Raw genomic sequence first — 18,282 nt, 5'->3', positions numbered from 1 at the left:
TTTGGCAAGTTGAGATCCAGTTTTTCCAACACCATTTATTAAAGAGGCTATCTTTCCTCCAGTGGTGATGGTCAGCTCCTTTGTCAAAGATGAGGTAGCTGAGTACATCTGCATTTGTTTTTGTGTCTTCCAGTCTGTTCCACTGATCCTCAGTTCTGTTTCTTTGCCAGTACCATGCTGTTTTTATCACAGTGACTTTGTAGTATGGTTTCAAAGTGGGAATTGTTATACCTGCTGCCATATCTCTGTTGCCTAGGATGGCTTTTGCTATTCTAGGTCTCTTCTGGTTCCAAATGAATTTTTGGATTCTTTTTTCTAGTTCTGTGAAATTTCAATTGGCATTGCATTGAATCTGTATAGCAGTTTTGTTAGTATGGCCATTTTCACTATGTTGATTCTTCCTACCCAGGAGCAGGGGATATCTTTCCATTTTCTTATATCCTCTTTGATCTCTTTTTTCAGAGTGCTGTAGTTTTCAGTGTAGAGGTCTTTTGCTTCTTTTGTTAGACTGATTCCTAGATACTTCATTTTTTTTGGATGCTATTGTGAAAGGAAGTATTTCCCTAATTTCTCTCTCAGTGAGTCTGTTATTTGTGTATAAGAAGGCTATTGATTTTTGGGTGTTGATCTTGTATCCAGCTACTCTGCTAAAAGTGTTAATTAAATCTAGAAGTCTTTTGGTAGAGTTTTTTTGGTCTTCATTGTAGTTTATCATATCTTCAGCAAATAATGACAGTTTAACTTCTTCCTTTCCTATCTTTATTGCTTTAATTTCTTCCTCTTATCTAATTGCTATGGCTAATGTTTCCAGAACTATATCAAAGAGGAGTGGTGATAGTGGGCATCCTTGTCTTGTTCCTGATTTTAACATGAAGGTTTTTAGTTTTTGGCCATTTATTATGATGTTGGCTGTTGGTTCGTCATAGATAGCCTTTATTAAGTTGAAATATAGACCATCTATTCCAATTTTTATAGGGTTTTTTATCATGAATGGGTGTTGAATTTTGTCAAATGGTTTTTGTGCATCTATTGAGAGGATCATATGATTTTTGTCCTTGACTCTGTTAATATAGTGTATTACATTTATTGACTTACATATGTTGAACCATCCTTGCATCCCTGGAATAAATCCGACTTGGTTAGGATGTGTGATCTTCTTGATGATCCTCTGTATTCTGTTTGCTAGTATCTTATTAAGGATTTTTGTATCTATATTCATTAAGGAGATTGGCCTGTAGTTCTCTTTTTTAGTTGCATCTTTCCCTGGTTTGGGAATCAAAGTGATACTTTCTTCCAGGAATGAATTTGGAAGTGTTGCTTTCCTTTCAATTTCATTGAAAAGTTTGGAGAGTAAAGGCAGTAATTCTTCTCTAAATGTCTTGTAAAATTCAGCATTGATTCCATCAAGACCCGGGCTTTTCTTTTTTGGTAAATTTTTATTGCATTTTCAATTTCACTAAATGTAATTGGGGTGTTTAAAACATTTTTATCTTCTTTGTTCAGTTTTGGTAATTCATAAGTATCTAAAAATGTCCATTTCTTCTGTGCTTTCCAATTTATTAGAGTACAGATTCTCAAAGTAGGTATTAATGATCCTCTGGATTTCTGTTGGATCTGTTGTGACTTCGCCTTTCTCATTCCTGATTGCATGGATCTGAGCCTTTTCTTTCCTTTTTTTGATAAGGTTAGCTAAGGGTTTGTCAATTTTATTTATTCTTTCAAAAAACCAACTTTTTGATTCATTTATTTTTTTGTACCACTTTCTTATTTTCCATTGCTTTGATTTCTGCTCTAATCTTTATCATTTCCTCTCTTTTTTGAGCTTTGAGTTTTTCTTGCTCATGTTTTGCTAGGAGTCTAAGATTCATCATGAGGTTGTTTATTTGAGCCCGCTCTGTTTTCCTAGTGTAGGCATTCAGTGCTATGAATTTTCCATGTAAAACTGCTTTCATTGTGTCCCATAGATTCCTGTATATTTTATTGGCATTTTCATTTATTTGTAAAAACTGTCTGATTTCTTCTTTAATTTCCTCTGTGATCCATTGATTATTCAGGAGAGTGTTGTTCAATTTCCATGTGTTTGTGAATTTCCTATCGTTTCTTGTGCTATTGATATCCAGCTTGATTGCACTATGATCTCATAATATACAGGGAATAACTTCGATTCTTTTGCATTTATTCAAACCTGCTCTGTGAGCTAGTATGTGATCTATCTTGGAGAATGACCCATGTCCATCTGAAAAGAATGTATATTCTGATTTTGTGGGGTGGGACACTCTATAGACGTCTACTAAGTCCATGCATTCAAAAGCTTGGTTCAGTTCTAGTATTTTGTTGTTGACTTTTTGCCTAGATGATCTGTCTATTTGTGAAAGTGGGGTATTTAGATCCCCCACTACAATTGTATTAGTGCTTATTTGGTTTTTCATATTTCTTAATATTTGTTTTATATTGTTGGGGGCATTAATATTTAGTGCATATATGTTTATGATTGTCATCTCTTCCTCTTGAATTGTTCCCTTTACAAGGATGTAGTGGCCTTCTTTGTTTCTCTCAATCAGTTTTGGCTTGAAATTTGCTTTTTCTGCTAATAAGATTGCTACCCCTGCTTCTTTCTGGGCTAATATCATGTGGAGAATTGCTTTTCATCCTTTTACTTTCAGTCTATGGGCTTCTTTTTGCACTAGGTGTGTTTCTTGTATACAACATATTGTTGGATTTTGCTTCTTAATCCATTCTGCCAGTCTATTTTCTTGATTGATGAATTGAGGCCATTGACATTGGTGGTTATAACTGATATATACTAACTTATTATTGTCATGTTATTATCCTTTTGTTGACTCTTTTTAAGTTTTTGCCCTCTCCTTTTAGTTTCTTGCCTTGCTTATTTGATTTGGTCTGTTGGGCCTCATGGTATTGTGACCTTTATTGTTTTTTTTTCTAGGATAGTGTTTAGAATTCCTTGTAGTGCTGGTTTGGTATTTATGAAGTTTCTCAGGTGTTCTTTGTCATGGAAGTATCTTATTTCCCCATCCATTTTAAAAGAGTTTTGCAGGATACATCAGTCTAGGTTGGAGGCTGTTTTCTTTTAGGACTTGAAATACCTCACTCCAGGCTCTCCTTAACCTGAGGGTTTGTGTTGAAAAGTCTGCTGTGATTCTCATGGTCTTTCCTTTGCATATGATTTGTTTCTTTTCTCTTACTGTTTGTAGTATTTTGTTCTTCTGTTGGATTTCTGGGATTTTGATTATTATATGTCAAGTGTAGATTTTTTTTGTTTTGTTTTGTTTTTTGGTACTGGAGATTGAACTCAGGTCCTTGTGCTTGCAAGGCAGGCCACCAAACCACTGAGCTAAATCCCTGGCCCTGGTGGAGATTTTTTTTGATCATGGCTAGTTGGAGTTCTATATGCCTCACATATCTGTATGTCTAATTCTTCCCTTCTGTTTTTGGAAGTTTATTGTCATTAATTCTGTGAACAGCTTTTTAAAGTCATTTGTATTTTCTCCTGCTACTTCATGGATTCCTATCAGTCTTATGTTATTCTTCTTTGCATCATCTAGGAATTGTTGGATTGATTTCTCATGATCCCTTACTTTTTTTAAGAGATCTCTCTTTTCACAGTCACTGACTGCAATCCTATCTTCTATATCGGAGATTCTATCTTCGCATTATTTTATTCTGTTGCATACACTTTCAATAGAGTTTTTCATCTCTTGGATATCTGTTTGAATCTGTTTTATGGATTCCATTTCTTCAATGAATGTGCATTCATTGTTTCCATTTCTTTCTTATGCTGAGCCTTCATGGTTTCTATCATGGTCCTGAGCTCATCTATTTTTTTTTTCTCAGTTTCTGTTCTAGAGTCTCGAATCATGACTTCCATTTTGCTCATCATCTCTATGTTTATCTGGGCAATTATTTCTGTTTTGAATTTTTCTAGAGCCTGATTGATCTGTTTTGTTACTTCCTGTGCTGTGAGTTCTGAGTGTCCTGGAGGTTCACTATCAGACTTTTCATCCTCATTTGCCCTACTGTTTGCCATTGGTGAACTGGAAGTCTGTCTGTGTGTCTTGCTTAAGTGTTTTCTCATTTTTATTTTTGTTGTTGGGTTGTCTGTGGTTTAATTTCTGGGTTATTACTTAAATCTTCCTGATATAGTTGCGCTTTAGCTTTTGAGTCTCTAATGACTCATAGACATTCTCATATTCATAATATTGGAGAAAACAACTCATTAAATCAATCACAATCCTTTATCCCAATTGATACAATCAGCAGCACAATAGGATTAAGCACAGTTGAAAATTGACCACTTAATCTAGCACCTTTAAGCCATGTGAATTAAATTAAAATTAAGAAGTAGCCCAAAATATGTTTGCAGTGAATACACTTTTCAACATAGCATCTTTACCATTTAGGATGGGGGCTTAGACAGAGTTACGATGAGAAGAGTAGATAAGTGTAAGAATTGGAGAAGGTTTCAAGTGAAGCCAGAGGACATAGAATGACCATATAATCTTTATGAAACTATTAAATTCAAAAGGGATACACACAGTGCAAGAATAAGGACAAGAATATATCCCCTTAACATTAATAAGGGCTCACTTTCCCTTGAAACTATTGACCCATGAGTGAGGTAAAATGACAGGAGAAAAGAACATAAAGAAAAAAGAAAAAATGATAAAAGAAGAAGTCTGAGTTAGGGCAGGAGCAGGAATAAAAAGGGAGATGAGGGATAATATAGTGGAGGAAGAGACTGAGTTGGAGAAAGAGGACAGAAAAAAGAAAGAATTTGCAGAGTAGAATGAGGAAAAGAAAGAAAACAAAATGAATTTGAAGGGCCTCTTTCAGACTATGTCTCTGCTGTCATAATATACCATGTGCACAGCCATGTGCAGAACCAAGTCCCCTGATCTCAACTAGCCAATGGCAGATCCATGTTACTCAGACTGACCTCAGGCCACAAGGCCCAGATTGAGTTCCCCAACCTGCAGGGTTGAACTCCACACAGTTCTGTTACAGGTTTCCCCCACCCTTTCTTTAAAGATGTTCAAAGTTGGGAGCTCAGAAAAATACCCTTCATGATCACCTATGCCTCTGCAGAGTAGGTTCAAAGACTGGCCCAATCAGGACATCTGAGAGTGGAGATGGGGTGGGGTGGGGGTGTTTCAGGGGCATCCATGCAGCTACCTTCCTCGCTGGAGCTGGTGGTGGAGCAGGCAGGGGAGGGTGCAGCTACCTGGTCCCACTGAATGGACCCAAGCAGGCTGGAGGGAGAGCAGATCTCAGGGCGGCCTTCCAAATCTTGCCTTCCTCACTGGGGCTGGTGGTGTGCAGGCCGACAGTGTCTCCTTATGGAAACATAGGAGAAGTGTCATAAACTTTGTGTACAGAACATAGTTGTTTACAGAGCATATGGTTCCTCAGGGGTTATAACTTTATTTACAGGACTATGACTGTCTACCTTATCAGTACCAGGGGGAGGTCAGTAGTTACAGGAAGTGGGGGGACCTTAATTGGGAGCTGCTAGATTGTTTTCATCTAAAGAACTTTCTTTTTAAGTTCTGCTTTACCTTCAGCTGCTGTGTCTACCTTTCTGGCCTTATTTCCTCTTTGTTTGTTACTGTCTCATCTTTTATTGATGTTATCAAAGTGATGCTTCTAAAACTTAAATTATTATTCTTTCTTTGTTTCTTTTTCTTGAGACAGGGTCTCACTATGTAGTTGACACTGTCCTGGAACTCACTATGTAGCCCAGGCTGGTCTCGAACTCACAGTGATCCTCCTGCCTCAACCTCCAGAGCGCTGGTCTTACAGGTGTGTGCCACTGTGTCCTGATTTTTCGTAATTAAAAACCTTCTAGCAGCTTTCCGTTGCTGTTTACAAAAGCTCTAAATTTTATAACATGCCTTACAAAATACACCTTGACTGGCTCATACTTATTTCTCTTGTCTAATCTCTGACCACTTACATTCCCACCATGATGAGTTTGTTTTTGCTACTTGAAAAGGCCACATGCTTCCTCCTGTGTGGAGAAATATGTTTTTCTCTTTATCTGAAACATACCCTTCCTTCCCTTCCTACTCATCAGCTGAAATATTCCTTTCTCCAGGAAACATTCTATACTTCTGAATTAAGTATAATGTGAGTGTTGGACTTCTCTAACATAAAACTTTCTTAGTTTATTTTAAATTCTTAATAATCTATTTTGTCTGTTAGCCTGTAAGTAAAGACAGAAGAAACCTTGTCTCTGTGTTCATGAATGTATCACAGGGCTTGGGACCTAGTAGGGGCAAAATAGTTATTTAATTGAATGAATGAGCTAAGTAGGGTCAAGTTTGGTCTAATTATCTTTTAGTCATTGAAAACATGTGCATAGCAATTTTACTTGTACCATCCAGTGCTTGTTTTGATGATTTTAAAAACAGAAAAACAAAAAACTAGGAGAAAGTATCTAAAACCTTGAGTTAGCTCTAGGTAAAACAAAATAGAAAAACAAATAAATTCAATGATCACTATTATCTCATGGCTGAGGTTCAGGTTTCTCTCTTTTCTGTCTAACACTCTCAGTAGAGACTCTTGGTAGGCTCAGTTCCCCCTAGAATTTTCAATCTTTCCTATTAATCATAAGAGAAAACCTCACTGTAAGTCATCACAGCCATAGTCCTTTCTTCCTTCTTCACCCAGAGTGGACCATGTGTTCTGCCTTATAATGATGCCACTGGATCATCTCCCACCACAGTTTAACTCACCATCCTGTGCTTTTCCTTTTTCTTTTTCATTTTCACACAAAGGGTTATCCAGGAGCCATGGCCGAGATATTCAGGGATAAGGAAATTTCTGCCTCCAGAGAGAGCCCACCTGTTAAAAGGACAACTAGAGAGGACACATTTACACTTATTGCCAATGTAAACTTAAGAGAGTTTATCCATCTGTTTTTTTTTTTTTAGACCAGTTTTGGTGGGGGATGAGAGTGGACAACATGTCAGGCATTGGGTTTTCCTGGGAAAAGGTAAGAAGGAGCCATTACAGAAAGAAGCAAATTCATATAGAAATGGAGATTCTACACACGTGGGCAAAGTGGAGCAACTCCCAAGTTCTTGTCTGAGACCTGGGAATGTTTGAAAAGAGAAAGAGAAATATTCAGAGGACTGAGGACTTGAGAGGCAGATGCCAATAGAATGTGGTTGAGGTGATCGTGTGTGTGTGTGTGTGTGTGTGTGTGTGTGTGTGTGTGTGTGTGTAGGGGCAGCAAGAGGGAATGGAGAATGCAAAGTTATATGTCATTTTTTTGTACTTTAAGTGGTGATTGAGATCTGAGAGGAAACAGATTTTTCATCCAGTATCTTAATATGTGTGCTAATAAATAGATTAAAATACTGTATTTCATGTCAACACTATTGCTAAACATTTCAGCAGATTTGTGTTCAATATTTCTTAGAAAGTTCTCATTAAGTAGTCAACGGTTTGTAATAAATTCACATTCTGAATGATGAAAAAAGCCAGGGAACTCAGAATAACCTCTCCAAAAGCAATTCATTTCAATGAAAAATTAAATATTATGACAAATGATAAACATTTAAAAAATTATCCTTAAGAAATGTTTTATATCTGTAAAACCATGCATGAAAGCCTATACAATTTGCCTACTATGGTGGTCTCAGAAGTTTCAAAGAGAAAAGTGCTGTCTGATTCATCTTTTTAAAAATGAAATATCAAACCAAGTCACAGAGAAAACAGGCAACAGAGAAGCTGCTTTGCTGTTGGAGTGGGGCCCTCTCCACTCTGCTCTCCTAGTTCTCTTCAATAGGAACCAAGGGTTCTTTAAAGTTCTGTTGAAAAACTACAGATGCAGTATAATCTATGCCAGTCATCGCACCAATAAAATTAGGATCATGCCAGGTACATTCCTGTATATCAATGCTCTTTTAAAGTAACGCAGGCAAAAAATTAAAAAATGAGAAATAAGGCAACACAGGCAAAAATAAAAGCCAGTTACATAGGAACAGCACTAAGAAGTGACACGCTCTTTAAGTATGTATTACTTTTCTAGAAACACACACTCACACACACACACACACACACACTCATGGCACAAAGATATTCACAACATGCTACTACACATATCCATATGTCACCTGGGTAGCTTGACCTTCATGGGTCAGGTGCTCTCCAATAGTTTCAGTCTTCCAGCATTTCTTTGCTCATGGTCATTTGTGGCTCACATCTCTCGCTTCAGTAGAATCATCTATATTTTTGAACCATAGCACTGTCTAGCTAACACTTTTCCTCTTACTGTGTCACTGAGACATAGGTCTTAGTCCTAAGACATAATAAATAATCCATTTCATTTGGAATGTTTTTGTTTGATTCTACCATTACAGCTCCAGTGATGACACAGACCTTTATTCTGTCAAATGCATTATTTCCATAGCTTTTCTGGCTCTATGATTTAAGTATTTAGTCTTTGTTCATTTATGAATTGACATTTACAAGATTAGGGGAAGTTTTTGCAGGGCTGATGAAAGCAAAAGATGATACATAGCTCCCCACCCTGAGAAAATTATGTGAGTTCACTCATATTTGGAAATGGCAAGTGGCCACTCCCAATTTTGGAAAACTCCTCCAATGATTTATCAAGATTCACTATGTGGAGCCTATTATGTGGACACAGAGACATGATTAAAATTCTTGTGGAGTAGAAAAGGACTCAGGCAAGAGAAGAAACATAAAAGAGGAGTTGCAAAAAATCCTCACCACCAGCTAGTGGGACAGAAGACAAGGATTTGGGAAGAATGGGAGGTCTTCGTGTGTCCGGGGACATGAAGCCAAAGGAGAAAAGAGGCTCAGAAGCATCACTGTGAATTGGTGGGTGAGGTTTTTAACAAGTGCGGGAGAGGGCAGATGACAGGAGGGCGGTGATATAAATGGGGAAGTCCTAAGGAAATGGAAAGATTTTTGTCAGAAGGAAGTTGCAATTTGCTTTTCCATGTTTTGTTTTGGGGGTGGCTAGATGTCTATTTTCAGAATTGCCAGAATTAAGGAAATGTCTTAGTGTTTCCCCCCGTATGGCTGCTATAATAAATTACCACAAAGCCAATATCTTAAAAACAAAACAAATTTATTATTTCACCATTCTGTAGGTGGGAACTTTGACATGAGTCTCACCAGACTGAAATCAAAATATCAGCAGGGATTTCCTTCTGGAGACTTTGGGGGATTTAGTTTTCTGCCTTTCTTACTTGTAAAGTCTGCCAGTGTTTATTGGCTATTTCTCTCCCTCCATCTTCAAAGCCAGCAACATTTCATCTCTCTATTATCCCATAGTCACATTTTCCTCTGGAAAAGTTTCTCTGCTTCAATGGATTCATGTGATTAGTATCTCTAAGTCCTTAATTTAATTACATTTGCAAAACTCCTTTGCTACCTAAGGCAACATACTCGCAGTTCTACCTACCATAGAATAGTTTCTTCTCTGACTTCAATTCTACTTCTTTTAATCACAACAAAATGAGGACACAACCAACTGTATAAGCTGCCAGTTAGTTTTCTTTGCTTTTATGTTGTCCTTTGCTCTGTGTTATGACTCAGTGTGGATTTGTGTTTATACAAATTTTTTTTGTATAATTTCATGCTAAACCCTAAATAAATGCTTCCTTATGTGAGAAAATGACACAATTACTAGCTAAAGAAATCCTCTTCTCCACTCTTCCATACAGAATTGTCAAGCAATACCCTGCTATTATCTACGTCTCTTTTGCCCAGCCTAAAGAAGGGAGTCTCTAACCACCTGGATGGTTCAAGGTCCCATTGCTAGCCTATTCTTGGTGTTTGGAGGGTAGATAACAGAGTAGAAGTACCTATGGCTAATGAGAACCCCTCCGTCAGTATAGCAAGCTGATCATTCCAAAATGAGAGGAATATTTTGACCACTCTCGTCTTTTCATCAGAGAAAACGTTGTGGCCTAACATGCTAACTAATCATGAGACTAATTTCATTTCAGACTTTGAAGGGTACGTTGTTTTTCTTTTTGTGTGCAGTCACACACTGTGTAATGACATTTTGGTCAGCAACAGACTGCCTATATGACAGTGGTCTCATAACATTACATTACTTACTGACATCATAGCCACTGAGTAGACTCTGATGGTCGCGCAGTGACAAAATGGCCTGACCACATTTCTTAGGAAGTATCTCCATTGTTAAGCAATACATGGCTGTATTCAAAGTCAGGTTAGCATGATTTATTGCAAAGAGGGATGTAGTGAGAAACTGTGAGCATCACATACTGTAGACCTAAAATTTCAAGTGCAGCTCTGTGAGTGTCCTTCTCTGCCAAATATGCTTTCCACCCAAAGTGAAAGGCTCCCTACCTGGTTAGTTCCACTACTGGCCAGACCAGCTGCCCTCTAGCTGCTTCTCAGCCTAATGGGTTTCACCTTCCCATTAGCCCATGAAATTATTTAAATGAGTACATCACACCCTCCCACAGGAAGCAAACCACCCCCTATCTTCTTGGCACTACCGAGCCCGCCTTCTGCAGCCCTTGCTGGTTCACTCTGCTTCTTTGTGCGGTTCTGCCAAATTCCCCATAGCGTTCGGTATTCTCACTTCCCTGGCCATGAGTGTACGTTACTAATAAACTGCTGCCTGTCTCATTGGTCTGCTGCAGATGTCATGTGTACAAGCCTTCTTCTGTTATAGGGATGGGAGTCATGAGGACACCGTATTTGTCAGTGGACATCCACTGATGTCATGGCTGTGCTGTTAAGAGGTGGGGCCCAGCTGGCGGTGGGTCACTGTGGGGGTGCCCTTGGAGGGCGTATCATGTGCTGGGGTTCTTCTGTGCTCTGATTTCTGGCTGCCATAAACTGAGCAGCTTTTCTCTGCCATGGCTTTTCACCATGATGTTTCGGTGGCTGCCAACCGTGGACTGACACCCCTGACGCCACCAGCCAAATTAAATTTCTCTTCCTTTAAGGGGCTGGGGATTTAGCTGAGCTGTTCGGTGGCCTGCCTTGCAAGCACAAGGACCCGAGTTCAATCCCTGGTACCAAAAAAAAAAAAAAAAAATTCTCTTCCTTTAATTGTGGGTGCTAGGTACTTTGTACCACTGGCAGGAAAGCTGACTAGTACAGCATGTGATGGCAAGGTCTAAACCTAGAAGAGATTGATGTCTGGACTATAATTCCCAAAAACTCACCAGAAAAAAGACAGGAAATTCAGCTGTAAAACATGATCAAGGGATGCAGCTAACCAGCTGGTAGCAATCCAACTGGAGAAATCCCATGGCTAATAACTATTTGAAGAAAAGCTAAATCTCAGTAATCAAGGCAATGTGAGTTAAAATAACAATATTTCCTTACCCTTAAAATTTAGCAAAGATTAGGAAGTCAGATGATATGAGCCAATGAGGATATGGGGAAATGGGATCTTCACGCGCTCCTGGGAACTATATAAACTGGTTCCATTATTTTGAGACAAAATATCACCTAAATCATAAAATTAAGCATATCTTTACAACTAGCACCTTTGTTTCTAAAAATAAATCACAGGACAGCCCTTAGAAGATGCTTGCTATGTTGTTCAGCCATGTGGTATTCGTGGTAGTGAAGAATCAGAAGCAAAATATATGACTCTCGATTGCTAAGATATAGATAAATAAATGTGATGAAATGAATGACTTCTCAGATTAGTCAATAATATAATTTAGTTATATTTTGCAACATAGATAAATCTCAAAAATATATTAAGAACATCTTAAGAAACAGAAAAACCATTATAGAAACAACTTCGTTTATTTAAATGAGAACCCAAACACAAAACACACCACATATTTAAAAAATACGTGTATCTCTACCCATACCTATCTCTCTCCAAACATAAGTGTATGAAAGGTGGATTAGAAAGGTAATATCCACGGAAGAAGGGAGTGAAGGTGGGGGATGAAGATAGAAACATAGCAAAGTATGATACAACAAATGAGGGACAGTGCTTTGACTGGTAATAACGCTGTGCCACAAAGTGAGGGCCATGACGAACCCAATTCTGTGTACCTGATTCTACGGGAATAAAGAAGGGAGGAACAGGATGTAAGGACAAGGTTATAGATAACTGACTTGGAGAGAGAGTTTCTAATCTCTGATGCAGTGCCCCTGTAGCCATTGTAGGCTCCTCTCCCAGTGAGGACAAACAGACATCGAGGACTTCCTGCCATGGCAGAAAAGAAATCGTAGTGGAGGACAAGGGATCAGAACCTTTCTTTCCGTTCTGTCACAAGCTGGCTGAGTAATCTTTTGTAGGTTGCAGGTGTCAACTCTGTGCGCTAGGGATAACAAGATCTGTTGTATCTACTCTGTGGGGTCTTTGTGAAGATGAAAATATGATGGAAAAAGTCAAAAGCTTTCCATAAATGTCAGGTGCTTTCCGTATTTTGACACTGGAGGTGGATAGAGGACTCTAGTTGAAGGGAGAGTAGAACTAAGTTTATTATGTCCTCAGGTTTATCTGGGCCTTGGTCTCCTCAAGAAGTACTAGGATTAAACCCAGGTCTACAGAGTTTCTCTTCACTGCCCTCCAGCCATAGCTTGATTCTTGCTGAAAGTTCATAGTTAATGTTGGTAATATTGTTAACAGTTACATTCTTTCACTAATAGGTTTTGCTCTGGGATGAAGGCAGGAATAGTTCCTGAGCAAACTGGACCTAATAGGCACTGAGAACAAAGCATTAAAGAAAGGGACAAAAGGAAAGTGGCATTTTGCATGCCAAGAATTGATGTTTGAGTCACACAGTGCTTAAATTTTTTGATAGTCCAGTGCAACAGAGATCATCATCTTTATCTTAGAAATGATGTACAGTACCATATACACAAAGATTGAATCTGTAGTTTGTTTTTTCAGTACCAGGGATCGAACTCTGGTCCTTGCACTTGTAAGGCAGGCAGCAGAGCCACTGAGCCAAATCCCTGGCCCAAAGATTGAATCTGATTGATACCATAGCCCGTGATTTTGTCCTATGACTCTGTGGGCTCTCAGAAGTCATTCTAGTAGTAAAAGGGAATTTCCAGGCAGATGGAAATATCTCAATTGGACAACAATGAGTTAGCTGTTATTAAACAATTATGGCTTATCTAGGTAACCATGTTCTTTGTAGAATGTACCTGAGTAGAAACGACAACTTCTGTGATCTGGCACCAGAGGAGCATCACAGGTTCAGAAAGTCCTGCCCAAACTCCCCTGCTCTGCCCTTCTCTGCTGCTCTGCCTTGTATAAACTCTGCCTGCTACATTCCCAGGGAAACTCCGATGGAATTAAGCCATGTCAAAAACAATGCAAAAAAATGTCACGTAACCAACCAACCACAGACTGTCAAGTACTCTGCTTCTGCTTCTGTACCTCCTGCTTGCAACCCTATAAAAATGCTGGCCTGCCGATATTCTGGGCCTGACCTCTTTGGGGAAAGATCCCGATCAGGTCCATTGGTGTAAATAAAATTGTTTACTTCCTCCAAACCTCCAGGTGCTGCCTGTTTCCTGGCTCCGGTATCCTACAACAGTACCTTTGTACTCAAAAACTCTTCCTTGTACTTTCAGGGGAGAAAACCGATGTCTTTAGAGATTAATCACTTTGCCCTACTTTATATACTTATGTAATGGCAAAATTGGGATCCGAACAAAAGTATACTGAATCCCATTGTCTCTTACTGTTTTATGCTTCCATAGTTGCAAAAATTAGATTACATATAGCCTATTTATGGTCATAAAATCAAATGGTTGTTTTCCTTTAAGACATTTCTTAACATCTTTATTTTTAGCTCTTCTCTTTTGTCATAACCTTCTACACTATCCTTTTATTTTGGAAATACCTGTGGCTGCACAGAGAGACCCTCAGGAAGCACTCAGTTTCTGAGGCACTCAACTTCCACAGATAAAGGAACTAAGGACCAGAAACAGGACTTGAAGGCACCATATGAAGGATTTTCTTGCAGTCATCCATGGAGGGCCTGGGTCCTCTAGAAAGATGGTGAGTAGACCATTTGGTAGGAGCACACTCAAAGGTGAGTAAAACAGAAATGGGGTGGGGTGGGGTGGACAGGTGATCAGCTGGACAACTCTACCTTACTTTTTTTTTTTGAAATTTAAAGAAAAAAATTTATTTAAGATCTGAAAAACAATTCCTAAAAGATTGACTTTTCCAGAAATCTGTAGCTACACAATGCATTGCATCTATCACGTTAAAACGTGCATTAGACACAAATACAAAAACCATGAAACAGTTCACCATTCTTCAACAATTTGAGCAAAGATAAAATGCCTAAGGAACAACAGGGATGACTTGCAAAGAAAAGGCTCTTTAAGCACCGTTTAAAAAAAAAAAAAAAAAAGAGCACAAATGGATGAGTGTGTTCAGTTATATACACTGAATTGGACCTTTGGCACTAGGAATCAGAGCATTTTGTCATATAGCATTAACACGCATTATGAAAGTGTGTAGTGTCAAAGGAATAGAACCACCAGCATTCAAAAGTAGCTTTGTCAACTAAGCAATAAAACACTCTACACCATGTCTCTTTGTTGTCCATCACTGAATACACGGGCAGCAACTTTGAAATGAAAAGGAAAAAGAAAAAAGGAGCTGTAACCCCTTTTATTTTCTGTTTAAAATCAAAACATCAACTCTGTTATACACTAACATCTTCAAAGTACATCATTTGTACAAGAGAAGGACTAGGAATGAAAACGTGTTGACAGAGATCAGACGCGGGTGAGAGTGCCTCACACTTCTTTCTGATGGGACTCAGGTGGGGCCACTTCATAATATTGGCACTAAACAAAGTTGCTGAATTCTTCGCCAGATACGTGAGGAAATCGTGAAGATAATTCAGTAATAAAGCAAGACTCTTCTCATCCAGAGGTGTATAGGCCAACATTGCTCCAATTAGTACAAATAATCTCAGTAGATGTGGTGCTCCATACACCTGGGACATGGGGGCATCAGGGTGATCAGCAAGAATCTCAGCGTACTGTGGTCTCTCAAATTTGTAGAGGAGCTAAGTGCCCAGCATCACATTGAAGTATTCTTTTATCCCTGCTACAACCTCATTAACAGCGAACTCCTTATTATCTGTGTTTCCTCGAGACTTCTTGTAATTTGCATAGTCCTCTAGAATGGAATCCACATTCTTCTTGGCAGGAAGGTAAAAGAGCTGTTTCTGTCTGGTAATTAAGTCCCAGTCATCAACAAGCCACGGTTTTAGCTCTTCAGGGATCTTTACTTTAACTTCAACTCTGTTCATAAATGTTTCTTCATTTTCAACAGTAGGATCTACCTGGGCCCTCTTCTTCCGAGGAGGCTGCGTTGTCTCACTAGTAGTGCCACCATCTCCATTACCAGGGGTTTTTTGTTCGTTCTTTTTTGTTTTCACTTCAACATTTTTCTGTTGCAGACCAGATGTCTTCTTTCCTGGAGCAGCCCCTCTCATCTTTCCTTCTGCATATTGCTCCTGATTGGCTTTTTGAAGTTCTCGCTGTTTCTGTAGATTGGTGTCCACATATTTGAGTACTCTGCTTTCTGGAACCCATTCGTCCCAATTTTTATTCCCGCCACTGTAATGTATAAAGTATTTTACTTGTTTGTCCTTTATGGCAACATTTACACACTTTGCTTCATAAAGAAGAGGCCCGTGAAAGCACAGTACTCATTCACCTTCCTGAAACTCGGGCTTCGGGTCCTGCTTGGGCTCCATTTATAAGTGATTCGCCGCCTCCTTCTCCCACCACCCCCAACTATCGCCCCCTACTCTCTAACCCACCCGAGCTCGCGTCAGACGTGCGGTCAGGCACAGCCGCTCTGCATCCTAGCTCTACCTGACTTTTTATTCATTTCTAATGTGAACATAAATTACACAGGAAAGAAATAGTGCTTCCATAGAAAAATAAATGTATCGACTGTGCCTAAAAGTCCCAACAAGCAATTCTGTATTTTATGTAAATCTTGTTTCCTTTAAGGTACTATCAGGAACTGAAAGATTGTTCTGTGCCTTCAGGCCACAGATTCCTCTATACTAGAAGAGGTCTGAAGTTGACCTTCTCAGCCTCTCTTCTCCCCCCCACCCAGGCTCTTCTCTCAGGATAATACGACATTTGAGTAACTGTGTAAAAGCCCACTAGCCTCGCTTATCAGGGGAAGGAGAAGCAATGCAAATTCCTCGGGAGAGGAAGTTGCTCTTGACCAGAGGAGGATGTGAGGAAAGCCTTGGAAAGAGGGTGTGGGTGAGATGAATCATCTATTCTCAGGAAGGACAGGTAACATTACAGAAAAAAGGAAGGTCCTCTGGAGCGCTGCAGAAGACGGACCAACGTAGAAAGTTCCATGGCCAGGCCCTGGTGGGAGCAGGTGTGGGATCATATGTATTAAGGGGAGTGGGCTTATAGGGAAGAAGGAAATCTGGGTTTGCCATTGTACCTATGAGCTGGCTAGTGGGTTTGCAGACTTACTGTCGCTGAAGCCTATGATCAACAACTTTAATAATGTATTAAATTAACACATAGTTATATAACATTTAATAATATATAATAAATGAATAGACTTTCTCAGATTGATTCTGAAATCACCGAACAATGTTGTGAGTCCCAGTGGCTCTCCGTGGGGAGGCGTGGTGGGACTGATGGATGGTGGATGTTCAACGAGAAATGTTCTTTCTCAACATGAAATGACGCAATTCTCTGACTCTAAAAGTAAAAGTTAGAAACATCCAGGCTGAGCAGTAAGTAGCCTTGTATTTAATTAAGAGATAAATAATATCTTACTCTTCTCTTTGCATTCTTCTCAAAAAGGAATTTTCTCTAAAAGATGGACTCTACCACAAATTCACTTGCCATAAATTATGTGTCTTAAAGCCACAAGGGCTGGGAAATATACTGCATATGAATCTCCTCTCTGAAATTCCTTGCAAGGGAAGGCATTCCGCAAAGTTTCTCTGTAGGCGTCTGGAGAAGGTTTCTTTACTTCCAAACAGGGCCTCGAAGCGTCCTTCTCTGGATCACTTCTTCAGTAATTTGGAGTACAAATTTGGTTTTACTGGAGATAATTTGAAAAGCTTATCCTCACAAGCCTGTTCCACATAAACAAATGAAATACTCCTTGATTTTGGCCATGATAGAGAGATACAAGTCTGCATGTCTCAGATCTGATTTTAAATCCTAGCTCCACTGTTTACTGGCCATGTTTCTGCCTGGGAGGTGTCAGACTGGCTGTTCCTTCTCTCCAAACCTTTTCCTGAACCTTCCCTTCCTACCGTGCGGGTCTCTGTTTGATCCCTAGCTTTCTACCTACCTTAGTTTTCTTCATAATTTTTATAATTACTTCTTGCACTATTTGCATGGTTGATTATGTTTTAATGTAAGCACTCTTAGTGTTTGTTCTTCCCTTAGAGTTATGTATATCAGTTCTAGAAAAGGTACTCAATAAATGTTTATTAATTTGGTGAATAAATGATGGAAGTAATGACTTAGGGCAACCTAGTAAATTTCTCAGAGGTTATTTCATCGTTGAAAAGGTAATCAGGGCTGGGGATTTAGTGCAGTAGTTCGGTGGCCTGCCTTGTGAGCGCAAGGACCCGAGTTCAATCCCCTGTACCAAAAAAAAAAAAAAAAAAAAAAAACAAAAAGCAAAAAACAAAAAACAAAAAAAACAGTATAAAAAGGTAATCAGGGCTGGGGATTTAGCTCAGTGTTTCCACCGCCTGCTTTGCAAGCACAAGGTCCAGCGTTCAATCCCTAGAACCAAAAAAATAAAAGTAATCAAATTTCCCTCAAAGGGTTGCAGTAAAGATTAGATAACACATTACCTATAGACACTTAGCACAGTGACTACCACATCAAATACATTCAGGATGTCTGCTTTTCTTGTTTTCCTGGTGATAAAAGACTCTTTTTTTTTTCAGCTTTAATTGAGTTTATTGGTACATTTTAGGGATACAGTACAGTTACACCCTAGAACCAAAAAAAAAAGTAATCAAATTTCCCTCAAAGGGTTGCAGTAAAGATTAGATAACACATTACCTATAGACACTTAGCACAGTGACTACCACATCAAATACATTCAGGATGTCTGCTTTTCTTGTTTTCCTGGTGATAAAAGAGACTTTTTTTTTTCAGCTTTAATTGAGTTTATTGGTACATTTTAGGGATACAGTACAGTTACATTTATTGTTGGGATCTTGTACCTCTACATGACAAGTCTTGATTCTCATTTTTTCCCCTTACCTCTGCCCTCCCTTC

At 39.0% G+C, this 18,282-nt stretch overlaps 1 protein-coding gene and 1 pseudogene across 3 annotated transcripts in view; one reads left to right on the top strand and one right to left on the bottom strand.

Moving 5' to 3' along the window:
• Tnfsf4 (TNF superfamily member 4) overlaps nt 1–18,282 on the top strand; it is a 114,105-nt gene that overhangs the window by 50,081 nt on the left and 45,742 nt on the right. Inside the window, exon 5 of one of the 3 annotated variants that reach the window (XM_010635607.2) lies at nt 13,880–14,023. The exons of 1 other annotated variant lie outside the window; for it this stretch is intronic. In XM_010635607.2, coding sequence (XP_010633909.1) covers nt 13,970–14,023 — 54 coding nt within the window. In that variant the 5' untranslated portion in view covers nt 13,880–13,969. Of the gene's footprint in view, nt 1–13,879; nt 14,024–18,282 lie in introns of those variants that run through there. One more of the 3 variants, XR_782458.2, reaches the window with a different exon arrangement.
• LOC104870173 lies at nt 14,776–15,850 on the bottom strand (annotated as a pseudogene).

Source organism: Fukomys damarensis, unplaced genomic scaffold (genome assembly GCF_012274545.1).
Source record: "Fukomys damarensis isolate Sample0158 unplaced genomic scaffold, DMR_v1.0_HiC HiC_scaffold_11, whole genome shotgun sequence".
NCBI classification, from domain to species: Eukaryota; Metazoa; Chordata; class Mammalia; order Rodentia; family Bathyergidae; genus Fukomys; species Fukomys damarensis.
This window is presented reverse-complemented; position numbering and strand designations above follow the sequence as displayed.